Here is a 17411-nt window from a genome sequence, read left to right as displayed (position 1 = left end):
TAACAATGACTTTAAAATGAAAATGGAAGTGTCTTATCTATCTATGAGGGAGTTGCACCCATGCACTTGGTTGGGTTCAACATTCTTAAGGAGTTTGTAAATGAAATGATTGTTTCCCAAAGTTGTGTTCTATAAGAGGGCAGGAGCCACCATGCCTTGAGGGTATTCTCCCAACCTTGAACTCTCCTGGGGTGGAAGGTGGAGACCAAGGGACAGGGTGCAGAGTCTGGTACTATGGGTTTCCCGGAATAGCCTGAAAACTTTTGCTTTCTCTTTCCTCTGCTGATAATGACTGTCTTCGGCTCTGCAGCCAGCTCCCCTCTCCCCCTCCCAGCCCCCTGTTGCTGCAGCCATCCCCGAGCTCCAGTATAAAGTTTGGCTTTTGCAGCAGGAAGCAGCTGGGCCAAGCAACCAGCGAATGATAATGACCTCAGAAATCTGCTGTTCGCTCGGCAACAATAGGGTGCTCAGTCTACTGGAAAATTGTGTTCATCAGCTAACTCTGCTCAGTTACTAATTGACATTGCCAAATATTTTAAGAACAATTGGAATGCACAAGCAAAAAAAAAAAAAAAAAAAAAGAAAAAGAAAAAAAGAAAAAGAAAAAAGAAAAGGAAAAGAAAAAAGAAAGGAAAAAAGATCTTAATCCTCAGACTTCAATGTTTTTCTTTTCTTTTTTGTTTTTTAAATTATCTTTTGAGGGCTTGGATTTGTTTGTATGGAACAGGCAGTGGTTATCATGAATGTGGGTGGGGAGAGTGAATCACCAGAGGAAAAAAAGGTGGGAAAGGAAGAAAATCCATCATCTCACTATTACCAATGTATTGCAGGGGGGTCTGGATAAGGGCCTCTGATGCAGTGGTCAATGGGCCTACGGGATGGAGACTCAGCATCTCAGGAATGCATTCTAGCAACAAAAGCAGACTGGCCCCCAAGGCTTTTAGCCCAGCTGACCAAATAATCCTTGTCCAACTCAAAATATTACAGCAGAAGAAGTAGGGGTTAACGATATTTCCATCTTTGTATTTCTCTCTCCCTGGCTTCCATTGATCATGCAACTTTGCTGACTTTATTTAATGAACGGAGGGTCAATGCATTCAATTACCCCCTTCCCACCATCAACACTTCAATTATCCCCACTCCAAAATGATGGGGAATTCGGAAGGTAACTGCCCTGTTGGATATAATGAACAGTATCGTTTCTTAGTACATTAAGTTTTAATTATACTAAGCATGATTTCCAAAGCAAAATCTGAAGAAACAGAACTTCGGTTGTTTTCTGACTCAGAGCAAAAGCAGAGGATACATCGGTCGTTTGAGGGGAGGTTTTAGGGAAAGATGCAGAGATTAATGTCATCAGAGCCTTTGCATGAAAGCCAGAAAACGAGGAGGCATCAGAACAGCCGCCCTGCTTCTAAATGTCATAAAAGAGTAAAATTTATAAGCTGATGCTCTCCAAATAGTTTTGCTTTGCAGTGCACACGGAAGCAAACGACATGCTCTATGGTGTGAAATTACAAATGAGTCAAAAATAAACAAACAAACAACAACAAAGGGAGATGGGGAGGTGATCTGTGTGGCAAGTTTTGTCGCTTTTCTGTTAGAAAATACGACCTCTCCGTCTGTCAAAGGTCCTAGTTTTCGCGGTTGATCTTAAGCTTGGTTCTCAGCAGTTTGGAGAGGCAAAAGAACAAACACATTTTCTGGTTCACTGGAATCATTTTCACATGTTCACTGATTCAAACATTCTTTTGCTCACATAACAAACAGCTGCATCCCACATTAGCCTAGCCAGTGACAGTCGCCCATCTCGGCAATAACTGTTTGATTGCAAACTTGACCCCTTCTTCGTCTCGGTCTGAGCAAGACATTTTTAAACAGCCACTCCGTTCCCAATCCTCCTTTGCAAAGAATTACATCAGATAACAAAGGGCGTCTCTGCCACTCATTGTAAGCCTTCTTCTAGAGATCTATTCTAAGAGGCTCTGCTAAAAAGGTTTTTTATGATGAATTCAAAACTACTATCATGTTAAGAGCAGCGATTTATAAAGAAGAATTCATTGGTTAAGATCTGAAAAAATAGTTTCTCAGGCCCTACTGACCCAGTTTTCAACAAAAAAAAGAATCAAGCCATGCAAATGAAGTTTTGTGACATTGTTATGCAGTCTGAGAAATTTGTAAGACCGTGTTTTGCAGTTATTTCTTAATAGAAGCCTTAATAAGTACTTTTTTTCTTTACTGAAGGGCTTAAATTTTTTCCCTCCCCTTCACCTTGCAGGTTTCTAACAGGTAACAATAAAAATACCTATTGTGTCAAGAGTTTTATTTAAATGCATCTTTGAATCACACTTTATACAAGTCACACTTGTTAGAAAGAAGAGGAGGAAATGAACCAGATTTGATCGAGAATCCTAAATCCTAGCAAAACCTGAATGCCCTCAGACACGCAGCTGATTTGGGCTGCAGAGTGGGTATGCCATCCATTTCCCTACTTAGTCAGAAAATTATGAAAGGGTCTGATTTGAATATGAAGAAAACAAAGAAGTCAAACCCCAAATGAAAGAATCAGTATTCACAATTGTAAAATCCTTCAACAAGGAAAATAAAGTGGAGAGCTAATGCCAACTTCTCTTAAGCAACAAATAAATAAATAAGTCTGGATTTTGGTGTGCGGTTTTTTGTTTTTTTTGTTTTTTTTTTTTTTTTTGTTCCAGCAGAGTACTTAGAGATGGGAAAGCAGCAAGCAGCTGGCTATCACTTGGCCAGAAGGTGATGAAAACATGGTAAACATGTCATTAATAGAGCCGAACATTTGGTATTGAAATATTATGCTAAGACCCTCTTGTTTGAGCGGGTCTGGGACAGGGAATGAAATCTGTCAGTGTGAAAACCATGTCACTCCAAAAACTAAAGGAATCCAGTCTGTTTCCCCATCTCTGCCCCTGGTCGTCCCCCAACCTCAAAAGAGCAAAGAACACATTTTCTGAAGAGACCCCTTTCCAAGAGGTTGGAAAGAGTCCCTGGAGACAGCTGAGGGATGCCCAGAGCTCACCACCCGGCATGTAGGGACCCATCCTGACAGAGCTCCCACTGGCAGGAAGGACAACTTCACAACTTCTCTGGAGCACAAGGCCCCTCCACGCAGTGTGACCTCATCCTCCTATAGTCCCCACATCCTTGTTAGACTCTCCCGAAGCATCTTGTCAGTAATAAATCGCCAGCAAGTCCAGGACTCCACGAGCAGACAGTGTGTTTCATGGGTATTTAAGCAGCAGCATTAAGTGCTATCGGAATCTCTGGAATGTGTAGTTCAGATTTATGTGTATTAACAATTCTTTACTGGCTTGTAATAAGCTCACACACACACACACACACACACACACACACACACTTTATTCTACTATGAGTTTTGTTCTAGAAGAAAGGGAAGCTGAAGAGAGAGAATTACAACGAAGTGTACAGGCATCTAGTTAGTAACTACAGCAGTGAATCGCCTCTACGATGGAAATAACAACCAACAGAGAAGACGCGCGCGCGCACACACACACACACACACACACACACACACGCATGCACACACACAAATAGAGAGAAGAAAAAAACTTTTAAAAAATGACCCTTAGCAGCACACTGCCACATCTTTAACAGTGGGCAATGCAATGCCTCGAGGTGCCTCAAACTGTCTTTCATTTTCTAGACTTAATGGCTGATTGCAGAAATCAATGTTGCCATTAGTAACAGGGTATTTGTTATGGCATGATTTCCTCTGTTGTTAGGCAGTAGAATGATTACAGTATTAGCGAGGTGCTTTCTTTATAAAGGGCTGGAGATATAACTTTCAATTTACTATCCATTAGTAAGGGACTTTGGAAATGTGGATGAAGGCAACCTCTTACCTGCTGTTAGGTAGCGATTTTAATTTAGCCATCTTAGACTAGTATATTTATTCTTTTTTCTTTTTTCTTTTCTTTTCCCCACTCAAATAGAGCCAGGATGCTTCAGCATTTCATAGACATTTTTGGTGACAGATTTTTCTGCTTTGCTAAAATAGAACTGTATCGCCCATGCAACACAGTACAGCTGATGACACACAGCCACGCATCTGTGTTTTCAAAACTCCGTGCTTGACTAAAACCATCAGAGGAAAGTGCTGTGGCTCTGGGGGCAGGTGAGCCAGACTGCAGTTTCAGAAGGGTACAAGAGGTAGGTAGCTTTGGCCTGGGGAGGGAGGCTGGGAGAGAACTCCCAAATGAAAGGCTTGTGTGGGTACAGTTAAGGGGAGGCAATGGAGACCCTCCACGTTCACATCCGTTTCTGGAGCCAAGCCTGAGCTCCTGGGTTCCAGAGACAAAGCTAAGAACCAGGTCCACAAGTGGAACTAAATAGCTGTAGGGGAAGGGCAAAGCGTGCCCCATCAAAAAGCATGCCACCATCTCTACCACTGCAAAGGAGGCTCAGCTGCCTTTTGCTAGTAGCCACGGTTCAAGGTTGAAAGAACACTCCCGGCTTTGGAGCAGGGCATGATCCTGAAGGAAACAGACACACAGCCCAGCCTCCAGCCTGCCACCTTTTGTGGTCCAGCCACACTCAGAACCATCTTAAGGCCCGAGGCTGATGTGCAGGATCAAGCAGGTCCTGGCAGGGGGCAGGGCCCATCCTTTCTTCCTGTCAACCTACCTGAGGAAGATGGTGAAGAGGGGTGTGGACTGTCCTCCTGGGCGCTCCCGGTCTGCGACAGGCCACCTCCAGCCCCACTCTCCTCAGTCACATTAGAGGAGCCGGGTGTGGTGGAGCGGCTCACCGACTGGGACTCTTGGTCGCTGCCTGAGCCACGCCGCTCCTCCAGGCCCACGCCCACGTGCAGAACATCCTCATCATTCTTGCGGTCCCGCTTGTGAACACGAGAATGCACGACCACCTGGTGGTAGGTGCGGAACACCCGTCCGCAGTCCGGGCACTCAGTGGGCTTCTCCTTCAAGTTCCCAGGACCCTGTAGGTTGTATTCGAGCGTCTGGTTGAGCCCATGTGACAAAAATTCCCGACTGCCTTCTAGAGGGTCGAGCTTATTTGGCAGGTCTCTCTGATTGCCCACTTTAGTGCTGTGAACCAAATCAGCAGGCATTTTCTGCTTGGAGCCATCTGCTCCCACTAACACGTACTCCCGCTTCTCCTTATCAAACAGAACTCCGGCGTTTGCCAAAGTGTCTTCGTGGTTGCGCGTGAGCTGATGCTCTTTAGATAAGAAGCCATGTTCCATGGCCATGCCCCTGGCCATGAGCTGCCAGGCCTGATAGCTGTTCACTGGGTCCATTTCTGCAGCTTTGGCAGCTGCCTGCAACCGTTCGATACAGCTGGATTTTAGTGGTGGCACAAGGTTGAGGCAGCCCAGGAGGGAGTGCTTGTCTCCCTCCGGGACACTGTGAGCCATACTGGAAATGGGGGACAGTAGCTTTCCCAGAACCTCTTTCTCCTTGGCAGGGAGCTCCCCTTTGCCATAGAGCTGGGTGGGCTCGCTCAGGCTGGCTTTGTCCTGGGCCATAAAGCCACTCTGCAGGCAGGAAAGGTACCTTGAGTACAGGTTGGCATGGGCCTCCTGGGACAGGCCACCCATGGGCACTGACACCTCAGGCTCGGTGGGGGACTTGTTCTTCACCGACAGTTTGTTGAGGTGGACCTTCATGTGATTCTTCAGGAACCAAGGCTCTTTGAAGCGCCGACCACAGATCTGGCAGCAGTGCTCAAAGGAGTCTTTGTGCTTGCGCATGTGGCCCTTCAGGAACCAGGCCTGGCTGAACACCTGGCCGCATACCTCACAGCGGAACTCGTTGGCCGACTGCTCTCCACCACCATTGGGACCCTGGCCCTGGGCCGACTCCGCAGTGATGTGTGCCTTCTCCACGTGGCTGATGAGCTCCTCTTCCTGTGAGGCCGCGAAGTCACACAATGTGCACTTGTACGGCTTATGCAAAATACGGATGTGGCGGTCCAGCTCCTCGCGCTTCTTAAACTTGCCTTTGCAAAAGGTGCATCTGAAGCCAGCAGCCGGGGTCACCGAATCCTCCTGCAGACTGGCCGGCTTGGGAGAAGGTGCCGGGTGGGCTACATCGGGCACACTGTGGTTGGGGGGCAAGGCTAAATTGCAGGTGGCCAATGGAGCCTGTTGGGCATGTGCCAAGGGCTTGAGATCAGACCTCGGTTGCATCAGAGTGCCCTTCATCTGCTTGTCCCGCAGAATGGCCCTCTCCTCTAACTCATGCAGCAGTCGGTTCTCCTCACGCACCCGCCCGCGCCCTTTCCCCAGGTTGCCCAGCTTGTGGGTCCTGAGGTGAATCTTGAGATTTCCTTTTTGGGCTGCACGGTGGTCACAGTAGGGGCACTTGAATGGCTTCTCGCCAGTGTGAGTGCGCATGTGCAGGGAGAGGATGCTGTTGAACCGGAAACGCTTGCCACACAGAGGACAGGGATACTTCCGGTTCTTTCTGGCATCATCCTCAATGTCACTCATCTGAGACATGATGCCTAAGTTCTGCCCATTGAGGAACTGCTGCAGGTCCACACGCCCATTGAGGCTGTTGTCCACATCACGGCCCAGCTGATTGGCCAGCAATGCCATTTGGCTGCCCATGGGCTGTCCGCTCATGGGTACGTGGGCCTTTTCCTCAAGGGCTGCAGGTGGCTTCTCCTCTGGGTTGGGCCGCGGATGAAGCTCAGGAAAGGCATGGCTGAGCTGGGAAGTGATCTGGTGCAACTTCTGGCTCATGGCATACTGGCCATTGAGGACTGGGCCACTCAAGTGAGGCTCAGCTTCCGGTGCCGTTGAGGACACTCCAAGGCACAGACTCGCTTCTTCCATCCCTAGAAATAAAAACAGAGTTCAGATCTGTGCCAAGTAAGAAGCAATAGCATCAGTTGGGCATGGGTGGGGGTGGGAGAGGACGTTTGCATTTCAAGACTTACCTACCCATAATAATGCTAAGGAATTAGAGTAAAAAACAATAATAAAAAGATGAATTATTAAATGCCAATTATGCAATATGGCAGTGTCCTCCAATTTGTTTTGGGAATGGATCGTCTTCCTTGTATTTTCTATTTACAGACTGCAATTATTCATTCACATTTCAATTATTAATATTTTACCATTTTCAACACCTAATAACATATCAAGGCTCTGCGTGTTCAACGGATCCTCCTTTCCTTTCACAAAATGCCCCTACCTGTTGGCTCAGTCCAGAGTTTGCCTTAGAGCAGAGTGGCTTTCATCGAAAGACCAACGGGACACTTTCTTTTCTGTTTACTATATTCAGTACACTCACCAGTCTTAAGACGAAAGGGATCATTTTATGATTTGGCCAAAGGAAAAAAAATAGCACCAATAGCATGATATTTACTGGTACATAATAAAACAAGATAATGTTTTGGGAAAAAATAAAGTAAAGGACAGGCTTTAGAACAATAACAGAGATTTTGCTTTAGTCAACAAAAAGTGCAGTAATATCTCATTAAGCTGATTAGTATGCTGCTTAGAAACAGTACTAGGTGCTGTAACACATGATTATAATCATAAAAATCCTTCAGTGTTTGCAAGGAAGCATTAACGAGGTATATTAAATTTTAAGGAGACTGCTAGTAGCAGCTTTGCAAACCTCAGAGATTAAGATTTAACCCTTATTTTACGAAACGCTGACTTTTGTCATCTGGTAACCATGTCCATCCTATACATGATCTCCTGATGGAATCTTGGTGGACTTGGGAGGCTGTTGGTGTTTGGATGGAGGTATACTTGTGCCATATGACACTTCCTCCCTGTCCTTTGGCTTGCAAGACAGCTGAGCCAGGGTCTTTGATTAGCCTTAAAGAGATCTTTTGCAGAACTAGATAAAAACCAATTAAAATCCAGGGACGATGCCATAGGAAGTCTCAACCAAGTTTGAGTGTTTTTAATAACTTTCCCAATATACAGTAATGAGTACAAATTGTACCTGCAGTATGTGTTTTGCAGAAAATTAGAACTCAAAGCTGTTTGTTAAACACAAACACTCGAAGCTAGTCTGTGTAATTGTCTTTAATAGTCTCCTCTGCCCCCTCCACAGCCAGTGCAGAACAGCAAATGCCAGACTGTTCCAGGTGGATCAGAGGGCAGGCTCTCTTCCATATCAGAGCAGGGAGGGTGCTTAGCTTGGAAAGCAAAGAGCCCATGCCCGGTCTCCCTCTGTTTCCAGATATGCCTTCTCCATGAAGGAGTCCAGATTCACTTCCTGCCTTTTAGATAGGTTTCTGCAGATCTCCTCTTTGTATCCCAGTCTTTCAATGTGTTGGCCAGCTAGATGGTCCAGGGGCCCTGTGTTTAACCCCAGCTAAAACTATGGGGCCAAGAAACTTCCCCTGGGGCACTTGTGAGGCCAGAGCTCAACGTGGGGCAAGTACATTCTGCCCCAGCAGAGTCTGCTGTTTTCTGTGTTGCCTACCAGGTAGACTAGATAGTGTATGGGATGGTGGTCTCTGGTGGGAGACTGACTGCCTTGGCAAGAGTAAAGACATGGTGTTTAGTTCCAGGAGGGAGAGGGACTTCAGTCCAGTGTAGCCCTTGAATGATGATGGCATGGTCAACTCTGCCCATGCTCACACTCATTCACAGAGACACATACATTCACTTGCAGTAAAAGCAGCTTCCAATTTGCCATCTTCAATTTTGAAGACTGGTCAGGAGCTAGGTTGTCATGGAGATTCTAGAATTCATTCAACAAACCAATGAATTCTCACTATGCACCAGTTTCTGTCATTGAAGATATACTGATGGGTATGACTGTCAGACTCCAGGAATCATGGAATCCACTGGCAATCAGGGAAGGGCACTCCCATAGTGTAGCAACTGTAGGCATGAGTAGCCTCCAGGGCCTCGTCTGGAGCCCTTCAGCACCTTCCAGTCCTATCAAGCCGTGCTGGCTCCTGTCTTGAGCAAATATGGATCATGTCCCTGGAGCCACATGACAGCACACAGAATTCCACCCTACAGCTCTTAGGAAGTTTGGAGGCCAACATGATTGTCCTACTTCCAAGGGCTGCCCAGTTGGCCAGCTCAGGAGATGTGAATCCAGGAAGATGTGCTATTTCAGGTCTCTAAGGCCAGGTGCCAGTTCAGCAGAGATAAGGGAGGAGGTTGGGAGTGTAAGCAACAAAGTTACTATCAGGTTGGACAAGGGGTGTCAAGTTGAAGTTCATGGATACCTTCACTTGCCAGCAACTCAACATGGGAATCTTCAAGATCAGCTTGATTATAGAATTCTTCTATTCTGCCCCAAAGGAAAGATTGGTTGTTGTTGTTTGTTTAAATCAACACCATTTTTTTTCTGATACCAGTGTTAATGTTTTAGTGGAGGGGGAGATATAACATTCTAGAATGTGCTATCCCAGTTCTTCAGAATTGACTTCTTGATGTGGGTCTGAAGTTTCAGGGCCTTTTGCACCCACTTTGATGGAGGTTGGTCCTCATCTCTGTTCTATTTCATCTTCTAACTCCTTTAATTGGAGTCCTCCTGAGTAGGCAGTGTGTCACCACTTCTCTGAAGGCAGATGCCATGAGATGAACCCTAAGGCTCAGTTGGCTCATCTTGGATTCTGTGTCCCCCAATAATGGACAAACATGAACAGACCCTAGAATCACTGCTTATAGGAGCAGCTAGGCCCCAAAGGCAATTCACCTTCATTTCAACCTCAGCTTTTTACAAGTTCAAGAACATTTATAGTTCAGAGGCTGAAGGTCTAAAAGCATCAGAGAGGGTTACATCATCACTGTGTCCCTCCATCCAGGTGCCCATGGGGATCATATAGTCTTTAGCCACCTTTGCTGGCCCTACTCTGGGCACTAAGGGACAGATAGTGACCACTCCCTTCAGGATCTAACCACCATAGAGCCCAGACATTCAGAAGGACCAGCTATGATCCAGAAGATTCTCCAGGCCCCTGAGATGAGCCTGCATGAAAGCTGGGCAGTGAGTGCCACTGCACTGCTGCTGTGTGTCAGATATGTCCCCGACTCCTCACTCTCCATGAGCAGATGGGCCCAGGCTGCTGCTGCCTGTCATTCCAAACCACTGCCTGCTACTCCACTCGAAGCAAGAAAGGGGAATGTGAGTTCTTGGAAAGAATGTGAGGTAATTGATGTTCTGTCCCTGGGCCAAAGCAGCCGAGGCAGGACAAGCTGGCCTTGGGCCCAGCCTGGAACTCACAAAACCTCAGGCAGCCCCAACTTCTCCACACTTAGCAATCCACAATTCATTTAGGCCTTACCTCAGCCATTCAGCAAGTATTGGTCATAAACCTTCTAATGTACCTGCCTTGTGGGCCATGGGCCATCACAGGAAAGGGATGAGAAAGTATCTACAAGAACTATGTACAAGGTTAGAGAGATATGTCGTGTGTGTGTGTGTGTGTGTGTGTGTGTGTGTGTGTGTATGTGTGTGTGTGTATATGTACACTCACATGCAGTCATGTACAAGCATACAAGCACAGACATCAAGAATGACTGTTTAAGAGTGAGGCAGGGATTCCTCAATGGTGGCACTCCAGCAACTCACACAAATACATACCATGGGAAACGAAGGGTCATTTATCCTACTATTAAAGGATTGGATCCAGCTGCTGCTGTAGGCGCTCACAGGACTAGAGGAGGTGGACTGCCTGCAAGAGCTCCACTGTTCTTACAGGGAGTGTTATTACTCCTTTCCCTTCCAGGGAACAAATGCATAGAGAATGCCTTCCTGTGGGGATCACACTGCTTCCTCATAGGCCACACAGCAAGTGTCTGACTGTGACCTGACCCCCACCCTATGGCTAGCTCCTGATAAGCAGAGTACTCATGCATATCCATATACAATTCTGGACTTCAACAGCCAGTTTCCAGGGAACATTTTAGCCCATGTGCTTACTCTATCATCTACTAACAGCCCAGCTAGGAACTCAGCATCCATGCTGCAGGAGCTGGGGGCCCACATCAAGAAGTCATGGGCTAACAGAGTATATGCCATGACCCAGGCCTTCAGGTACTAACCTGAAGTCTGAACCTGTGAGTACTATAACCAATACTTTCATGTGGTTAGAAAACTCAAAGTATGATCAAAGCATGTAAACCAGTGAAAGCTATAGCTCAGAGGTAGATTTCCTGCCTCCCTTCCATAAGGCCCTCAATCCCTAATACCACAAACACACAAACAAAATAACTGCTCTACAATGAAAATGGCTTGCTCTTGACCTACAGTTTGTGGTCCCATCATGTGAATCATTAAGCATTGGTTGATGGATGGAAGGAATCAATGAATACATAATTACTTAAATCTAGCAAAGGCAGGCAACTGTTCTCACTGGAGGTGGCAGAAACTATCATAGCATTCCACCTGGTCCTGACCTACCCTGAGTCACAGTGAACACAATGACCATGGCATTCAACGTCATGGTCGATGCTGATGAAGAATCAGCCTGGCATGTGAGTTTCAGCCACCCAACATTTCCCACCATGGTGTTGGAAGTTCTGGGTTCCACCTATGAAGACAAATGGGTCTAGCAAAAGCTTTTGAAGACATACATTTTCTCCCTGAGTTTTGCAATGCCACTATTCATGAGGAAGGGAATGTCAGCTCTTGTGACACCTGCCATTGGATATAGACTATCAAAATGCCTTCCCATTAGCCCATCACCACAGGTACCTGGAGCCATTCAGCTGCTTTTGATAGAGCTAATGGTTATTTTCATTTTTGCATTACTCCTTTCAAAACTATTTCCTGTGATATCAATGACAAAAGCACTCACTTAACTCTTCCAAGAGGACTTAATTGTATCTTTCCCTCAAGATGAAATTTAAAACTATCAGGACACCAGAAATGCCAGTAGCCATAAGTTTAAATAAGTTTTACACAAAAATACAGTTCCATTTTGCAAGCACAGGGAAGGAGGAAGCCTCATGAGTCGTCTCAAAAAGAAAGATCTTGCCAGTAAGTTGCATGAAAGAGTTTGATCCTTATACTATGAAAAAGAATGTTGGAAATAAAATGACTTTCAGAGTAACTGCAAGTGGACTTTTTAAAAATTAAATATTGTTGTCTAGTCAAGCACAACTAAATATTCTATATTTTAACAAAGTGGGCAAAAATGCTGCCTTGGACACCTTGGAGGAATCCCACACCTGAGTTGCCACACACAAATGGAATTTGTTTCCCTTAACAGTATGGGAGGTTCCAAAACAACTGAGTTTGTTCAAAAGGGTCTCATAGCCTACAGTTCTGGTTGTGAGGAAACATTCATCTCCCCCAAAGCCAAAAGACTCTGACTCCTTCCTGTAACCCACCTTGCTTTCTTCTGCGTAAGTTAAGCAATAATCAGACAAGTTCACCTAGACTACAATGGCTTATTAAATACAATTTTCCCAATTGTTGATGCTTAAATGTTTAAGCAAGGTTGTTCTAAACATCACACACTCCTGTTCTGAAATACAGAACACCAGACTACTGAACCTTTTTGGGGTCATTAAACAGCTGTAAACATTATTACAAAAATAAACCAGAGATTTCATGCTTACATTTTGGCCTAGAGCTTGCTGTGCTAAGAAAGCTCAAGCACATTATTTTTTTTTTCAGCTCTTACAATCAACGCTGGTGACATTTGGGCATCCAAACAAATTACATCACAAACATTACTGAGGTGGGCAGGATACTGAGTGGTTTATTTGCCAGATGATTAATAGATAAACAAGAGGGCAGCATGGGTGACCTGTTCCATTTTTGACTGATGTGTAGGCAATGCTTTGAGACAGGGCCAGAAATAGTTAAAAACCTTACTGAATATATTAATGAAAACATGATATTCAAATCAGACTATGGGGGCTGGAAATTGTGCAATGGAGAAAACTGAGTTTGAGCTGAGGGTCAAACTTTCAGACTTCCTCAAATCAATGCCTTCACTGCCTCTGATGGTGAGTGGGACTTGGCAGAGCTGGCATAGCATGGAGCAGGAGGCAGCATCCATGTTGGTGGACACATTACCACCATCAGCATCTTTGCTGCCTATACTATCAACAGCATTTTTATCTTTATAATCTTCTCCTTCCTGAGGAAAGATATGCCAATATTGTGCCAAGCATATCACAGTTATCAGTTCATGTCAGCCTTACACAACCTTATATGGCAGGTGCCTACACCATTACAAGTAGTGGAAAATAAGGAAACTGGGGCTCCTAAAATTAAAGTACTACTAAGTCTGCTGGGAAACCTGACTCCAGAGCCCAAGCACAGACAAATGGGTGGGCTACTTTTAATGTTAACACCACATACATTCATGTTGCATTACAACACTCACATGCCAACTCCTTCACTCAGACAGTGAAAAGGAGAAGGAAACCACAGCCATGGGCAAGTTCCTACCTGGCCATGGAATACACATGTGAAATTATATAAATAGACAGGAAGGCATTTCTGGGGACTGTGTTGGTAGGGCAGAGGTGACAGGCACCATGGATATAGAAAGCATGTCTTGTCTCTTACTGGTTGGCAGACCAGAAGGGTACCCAAAAGTTGGTTTAGACTCTAATGGTTTCTTACTATTTACAAATGCTGACACATCATCCTTTAGTCTCCTTTTCTGAATCAAGGGGGTTGCTCCCCCAATGAGGAAAGATGCCACCTGAAGAGCCATTGAAGAGAATTCAGTGGTGTGATCCCCCCCTGGTGACCTTGGGTACATGCCCAGGTCTCAGTTTATAAAACTAACTGATAATAACTGTCCCTTTAACATCCTAGGATTCTGAGATGGCAAAACAACAAAACCCAACATGGCATCTAAATGATTGACAACTCTAGCTCTGCAAGAACCCTACCCAGATATTAACCGCAACATTTAGTATCCTTGTTTTTAGATTCAGGAAGCATACTGTATTAGCTGATCTTTGTTTCTGTGTCCAACACAGAAAGATTTGTTTTGGTTTGTGGGTTCAGAGGATTCAGTCTGCAGTTGCTCAGCCCCATGGGTTTGAGAACAGCTTCATGGCCACAGGCATATGTAGTAGAGGAGAGCTATTCACCTTGTGGCAGACAGAAAGCAGAGAGAAAGAGCTAGCAAGAGAGAGAAGCTCTAGGTATAATATACCCCTAGATGCACCCCCCAGTAGCTTACTTTTTCTAACTCCTACCTTCTAAAGTTTCCAGAACTTCCAACATAGCCCCACAAGCTGAGACAAGAAAAAATATAAAGTGGGAGGGAAGTTTGTCATGGAGAGAGATCTCAGGATGATGAGAAGACGATGCCCAGAGTTGGAAGACACAGAGGTAGAGTACCTTTCTAGACCTCACACAGTCCATCCTCAGCTCTCCATAGCTGTCAGCCCAAATCTATCCTCCATGTTCTAGCTGGCTCTTCCAGGAAGCCTTCCCAATTTGTCCCCAGGACAGAGTCAGTCACACCTTCCTCAGAACCAGTAGGCAGTTTCTCTGGATTGCTGAGACAATCATGACATCTGTCCTGCATGCCCAGCCATAGGAAGTCATGTGATTTCTCTTCCTCTGCTGGAGTTGGGAGTGGACATCCTATCCTAACCAAGCATTCTGCAGCTCCAAGAGGATCCAGGCCTGGGAAAACTTCCCTCTACTGATTACTCAACTCCATGCCCAAGAGAGGATGGTGCCCAGAGCATCAAAGAAATGAACAGCAGAAATCAGTCCTGGTGACACAGGACTGTGATATCAATGTTCTTTAGGCTGAGGCAGGAGGAAAACCAGTTCAAATCATTCCTGGGCCATAGAGTGAATTCAAGGGCAACCTGGGCAACTGAGTGAATCCATGACTCAAATAAAATGTGAAAAATGAAGGGCTGGGGATGTAGCTCGAAAGTCGACAGACCTACTTGCTTAGCATGTACAAAGCTCTAAATTTAATCTCCAGCATTAAAAGGGAAAGGGGGAGGCAGAAATCTGTGAGCAACAGCCCAGCCCCTACCTGCCAAAATCCAGTCCCTCAAGCCCTGCTTTGGTTCTCCTGAATGAGATAATCTGGAAAGGAAATTGCCCCCTTGTTCTCTGGAATTGATGATATCTCAATGCATTCATGTCCATCATAGAAATCAGAAAGGAAAGGAAGGGGGAGAAGGGAAGGGAGAGAAAAACAAAGAAAAGATGGTAGGGAAGGGTGGAAGGGAGCAGAGGAAAGGGAATAGTGGAGGAGGGGGAAGAGAAGGGGAGGCAAGGGGCTTTGGGAGGAGAAGGGAGAAAGGAGAGAAAGAGGAGAAAGAGGAGAGAAGAGGAGGAATGGAAAGGAAAGAAGAGAGTAGAAGAGGGGAGGAAAAAGGGATGAGAGGGGAAGGGAGAGGAGAGGAAGAGAGGAGGGGAGCCCAGCCTCTACATGCCTTTAAGAAAGGCTTCCCTTTTCCAGGGCAGTGTGACACGGGAGAAGACAGCAGTAGTTGTCAGGAGTGTATTGATTGCTACCATCTTGCCGGCTTTCTTGGTTCCTCTTTTAAACAGAGCTGGTCATGGCAGGAAGTTAGCTATTTAATCCCCTATTAACCTGCCTTAGCTCCCCGCTCTGCCTGTGGCCTTGGAGGGGAGCATCCTCTTCTGCTCCCAGCCCGTGCTCTGAGAATGGGGAAGCTGGCAGGTGCCACAGTGAACGATGCCTCCTGCCCCAAGGACTTTAGGGAGCCAGAGAGCAGGCTCTACCTCCACACCCTTCACCCCAGATTCAAACCATTTATATCTGAGCAAACTGGAATAGAATCCCAGGTTGACTGGTTTCTTTTCATTTCACTGAAATGAAAAGATTGGATTCAGCCTGAAACTAAATATAATGGAAAATGTCTATGTGTCATGGTGACCAAACAGATTTGTCCATAGGGCACTTATAAAAGACAAGAGCTCAGATATGTACCATCTCTTAGACATGTGTAATTGCTGCTGGATACAACATCTGGGAACATCCTAAGTACTCCCCTGGCTGTAGCAGCAGGAAAGACCAAAGTCCTTTTTGATCATTGAGTCCCTAGTTCAACATCCTTGGCTCCCACCACCCAGGGGATCACCAGGTTGATCTGGCGTGGCCTTTGCTAGGCTGATGGGAGACTGAAGTCATTGATGGAACTGGTCCTGAAAAGGGGCATGGCACAGAGCACAGGTGCATTGAAAGGCTACACCTGCTAACATCCTCATCCTCCTCCAGCATCTCCTCCTCTTGTTCCTCCTCCTTTGCCTCCTCCTCATTCTCCTCTTGTATACCCTCCCCACCCCATTATCATCTGCATCTCAACATTGCAGGTCATCCTCAGCCATCCTCTGAGCCACACACTCAGGGAACTCTAACAGTCACAAGCATATGTGGCTGCCAAGCAGTTAATGTGCGTACCTTCAAAGTATTTTCAACTAATGAAAAAAGTTGAACACCTCCATTTGAAACCTAGACAAAAGCTATGGGACCAGGCAATTCACAGGAGACATGGAGTTTGGCTAATGACCATAAAAATGTCACTCCAGACTAGAAAGCAAAAAGCCTCAAAACAATGGCCAGTTCCCTTTACAATCACTGTATTAAGGATCAGTCGCTAAGTTCCCCTCACAGAGGTATGTTATGGACATATAACACATTCCGGGTAGAATTGGGAAGAAGAGAATTCGGCTGCTGACTGTGGGCTGAGGACCCAAGACACAGTGAGGACATATAGGGACCATAATATTCCTTACAAAATCAGAACCCAAGGAAGACAGACTAGCAAGTCAGGCATTCTAGAAAGTTCTCCCACATATATGTGGAGATCAGAGGTAGCAATGGAAACCTTAGTGTCAGAACACAGTCTTATATTGCCTACTTTCCCCCAGAAAACTTATAAGAAAGCATGTGTGTGGCAATCCTTCCCAGGAAAATACGCTGCTGGGCCTCATGCCACACTGCACAATACCCAGAACCTCTGCCAGCCCCAAACATCCTTGCTTCCCCAATATCCATGAGATTCCTCCATTTACTTTTGATGGCCAAAGATGAAAAAGGAACATTTTTTTCTGATGTCTATCTAAGCAGAATTCGTGTCAAAGACTCAGAAAATCGCCACTCTTGTTATCAACTAGTCCCATGCCCCACCCCTCTCTTCTGCATTCTCTTCTGCTTGGGATCACTTGTGAATAGTAGCTGTGTGCAACCTTTCCTCAGAGATACTCCCCAAAGGAAGCAATACATAGACAATAATGGCAGAGCTGGAGAAGTCTCAGAGACTGCCTAGCTCCTAGTCAGTCTAAATGCCTTTTACACGTAGGTAATCTGAGGTCAGAAGTTGGGGATGACACATGTAATTATACATTAAGTTAGCAGCCATGTGTATGTGTCATACTTCCACTGGTTAATTTTTAAGTACTCAGAAATAAGGGAGATGCTAAGTAAATGAAGAGATG

At 45.6% G+C, this 17411-nt stretch overlaps 1 protein-coding gene across 1 annotated transcript in view; it reads right to left on the bottom strand.

The window, feature by feature from the left end:
* The window catches only part of Znf536 (zinc finger protein 536), a 156259-nt gene that overhangs the window by 69523 nt on the left and 69325 nt on the right, over positions 1–17411 (bottom strand). Inside the window, exon 2 of the mRNA XM_059276884.1 lies at positions 4678–6855. Within this exon, the coding sequence (XP_059132867.1) occupies positions 4678–6853 (2176 nt within the window). The 5' untranslated portion in view covers positions 6854–6855. The remainder of the gene's footprint in view (positions 1–4677; positions 6856–17411) is intronic.

The sequence above is a fragment of the Peromyscus eremicus genome, chromosome 1 (assembly GCF_949786415.1).
Source record: "Peromyscus eremicus chromosome 1, PerEre_H2_v1, whole genome shotgun sequence".
NCBI classification, from domain to species: domain Eukaryota; kingdom Metazoa; phylum Chordata; class Mammalia; order Rodentia; family Cricetidae; genus Peromyscus; species Peromyscus eremicus.
This window is presented reverse-complemented; position numbering and strand designations above follow the sequence as displayed.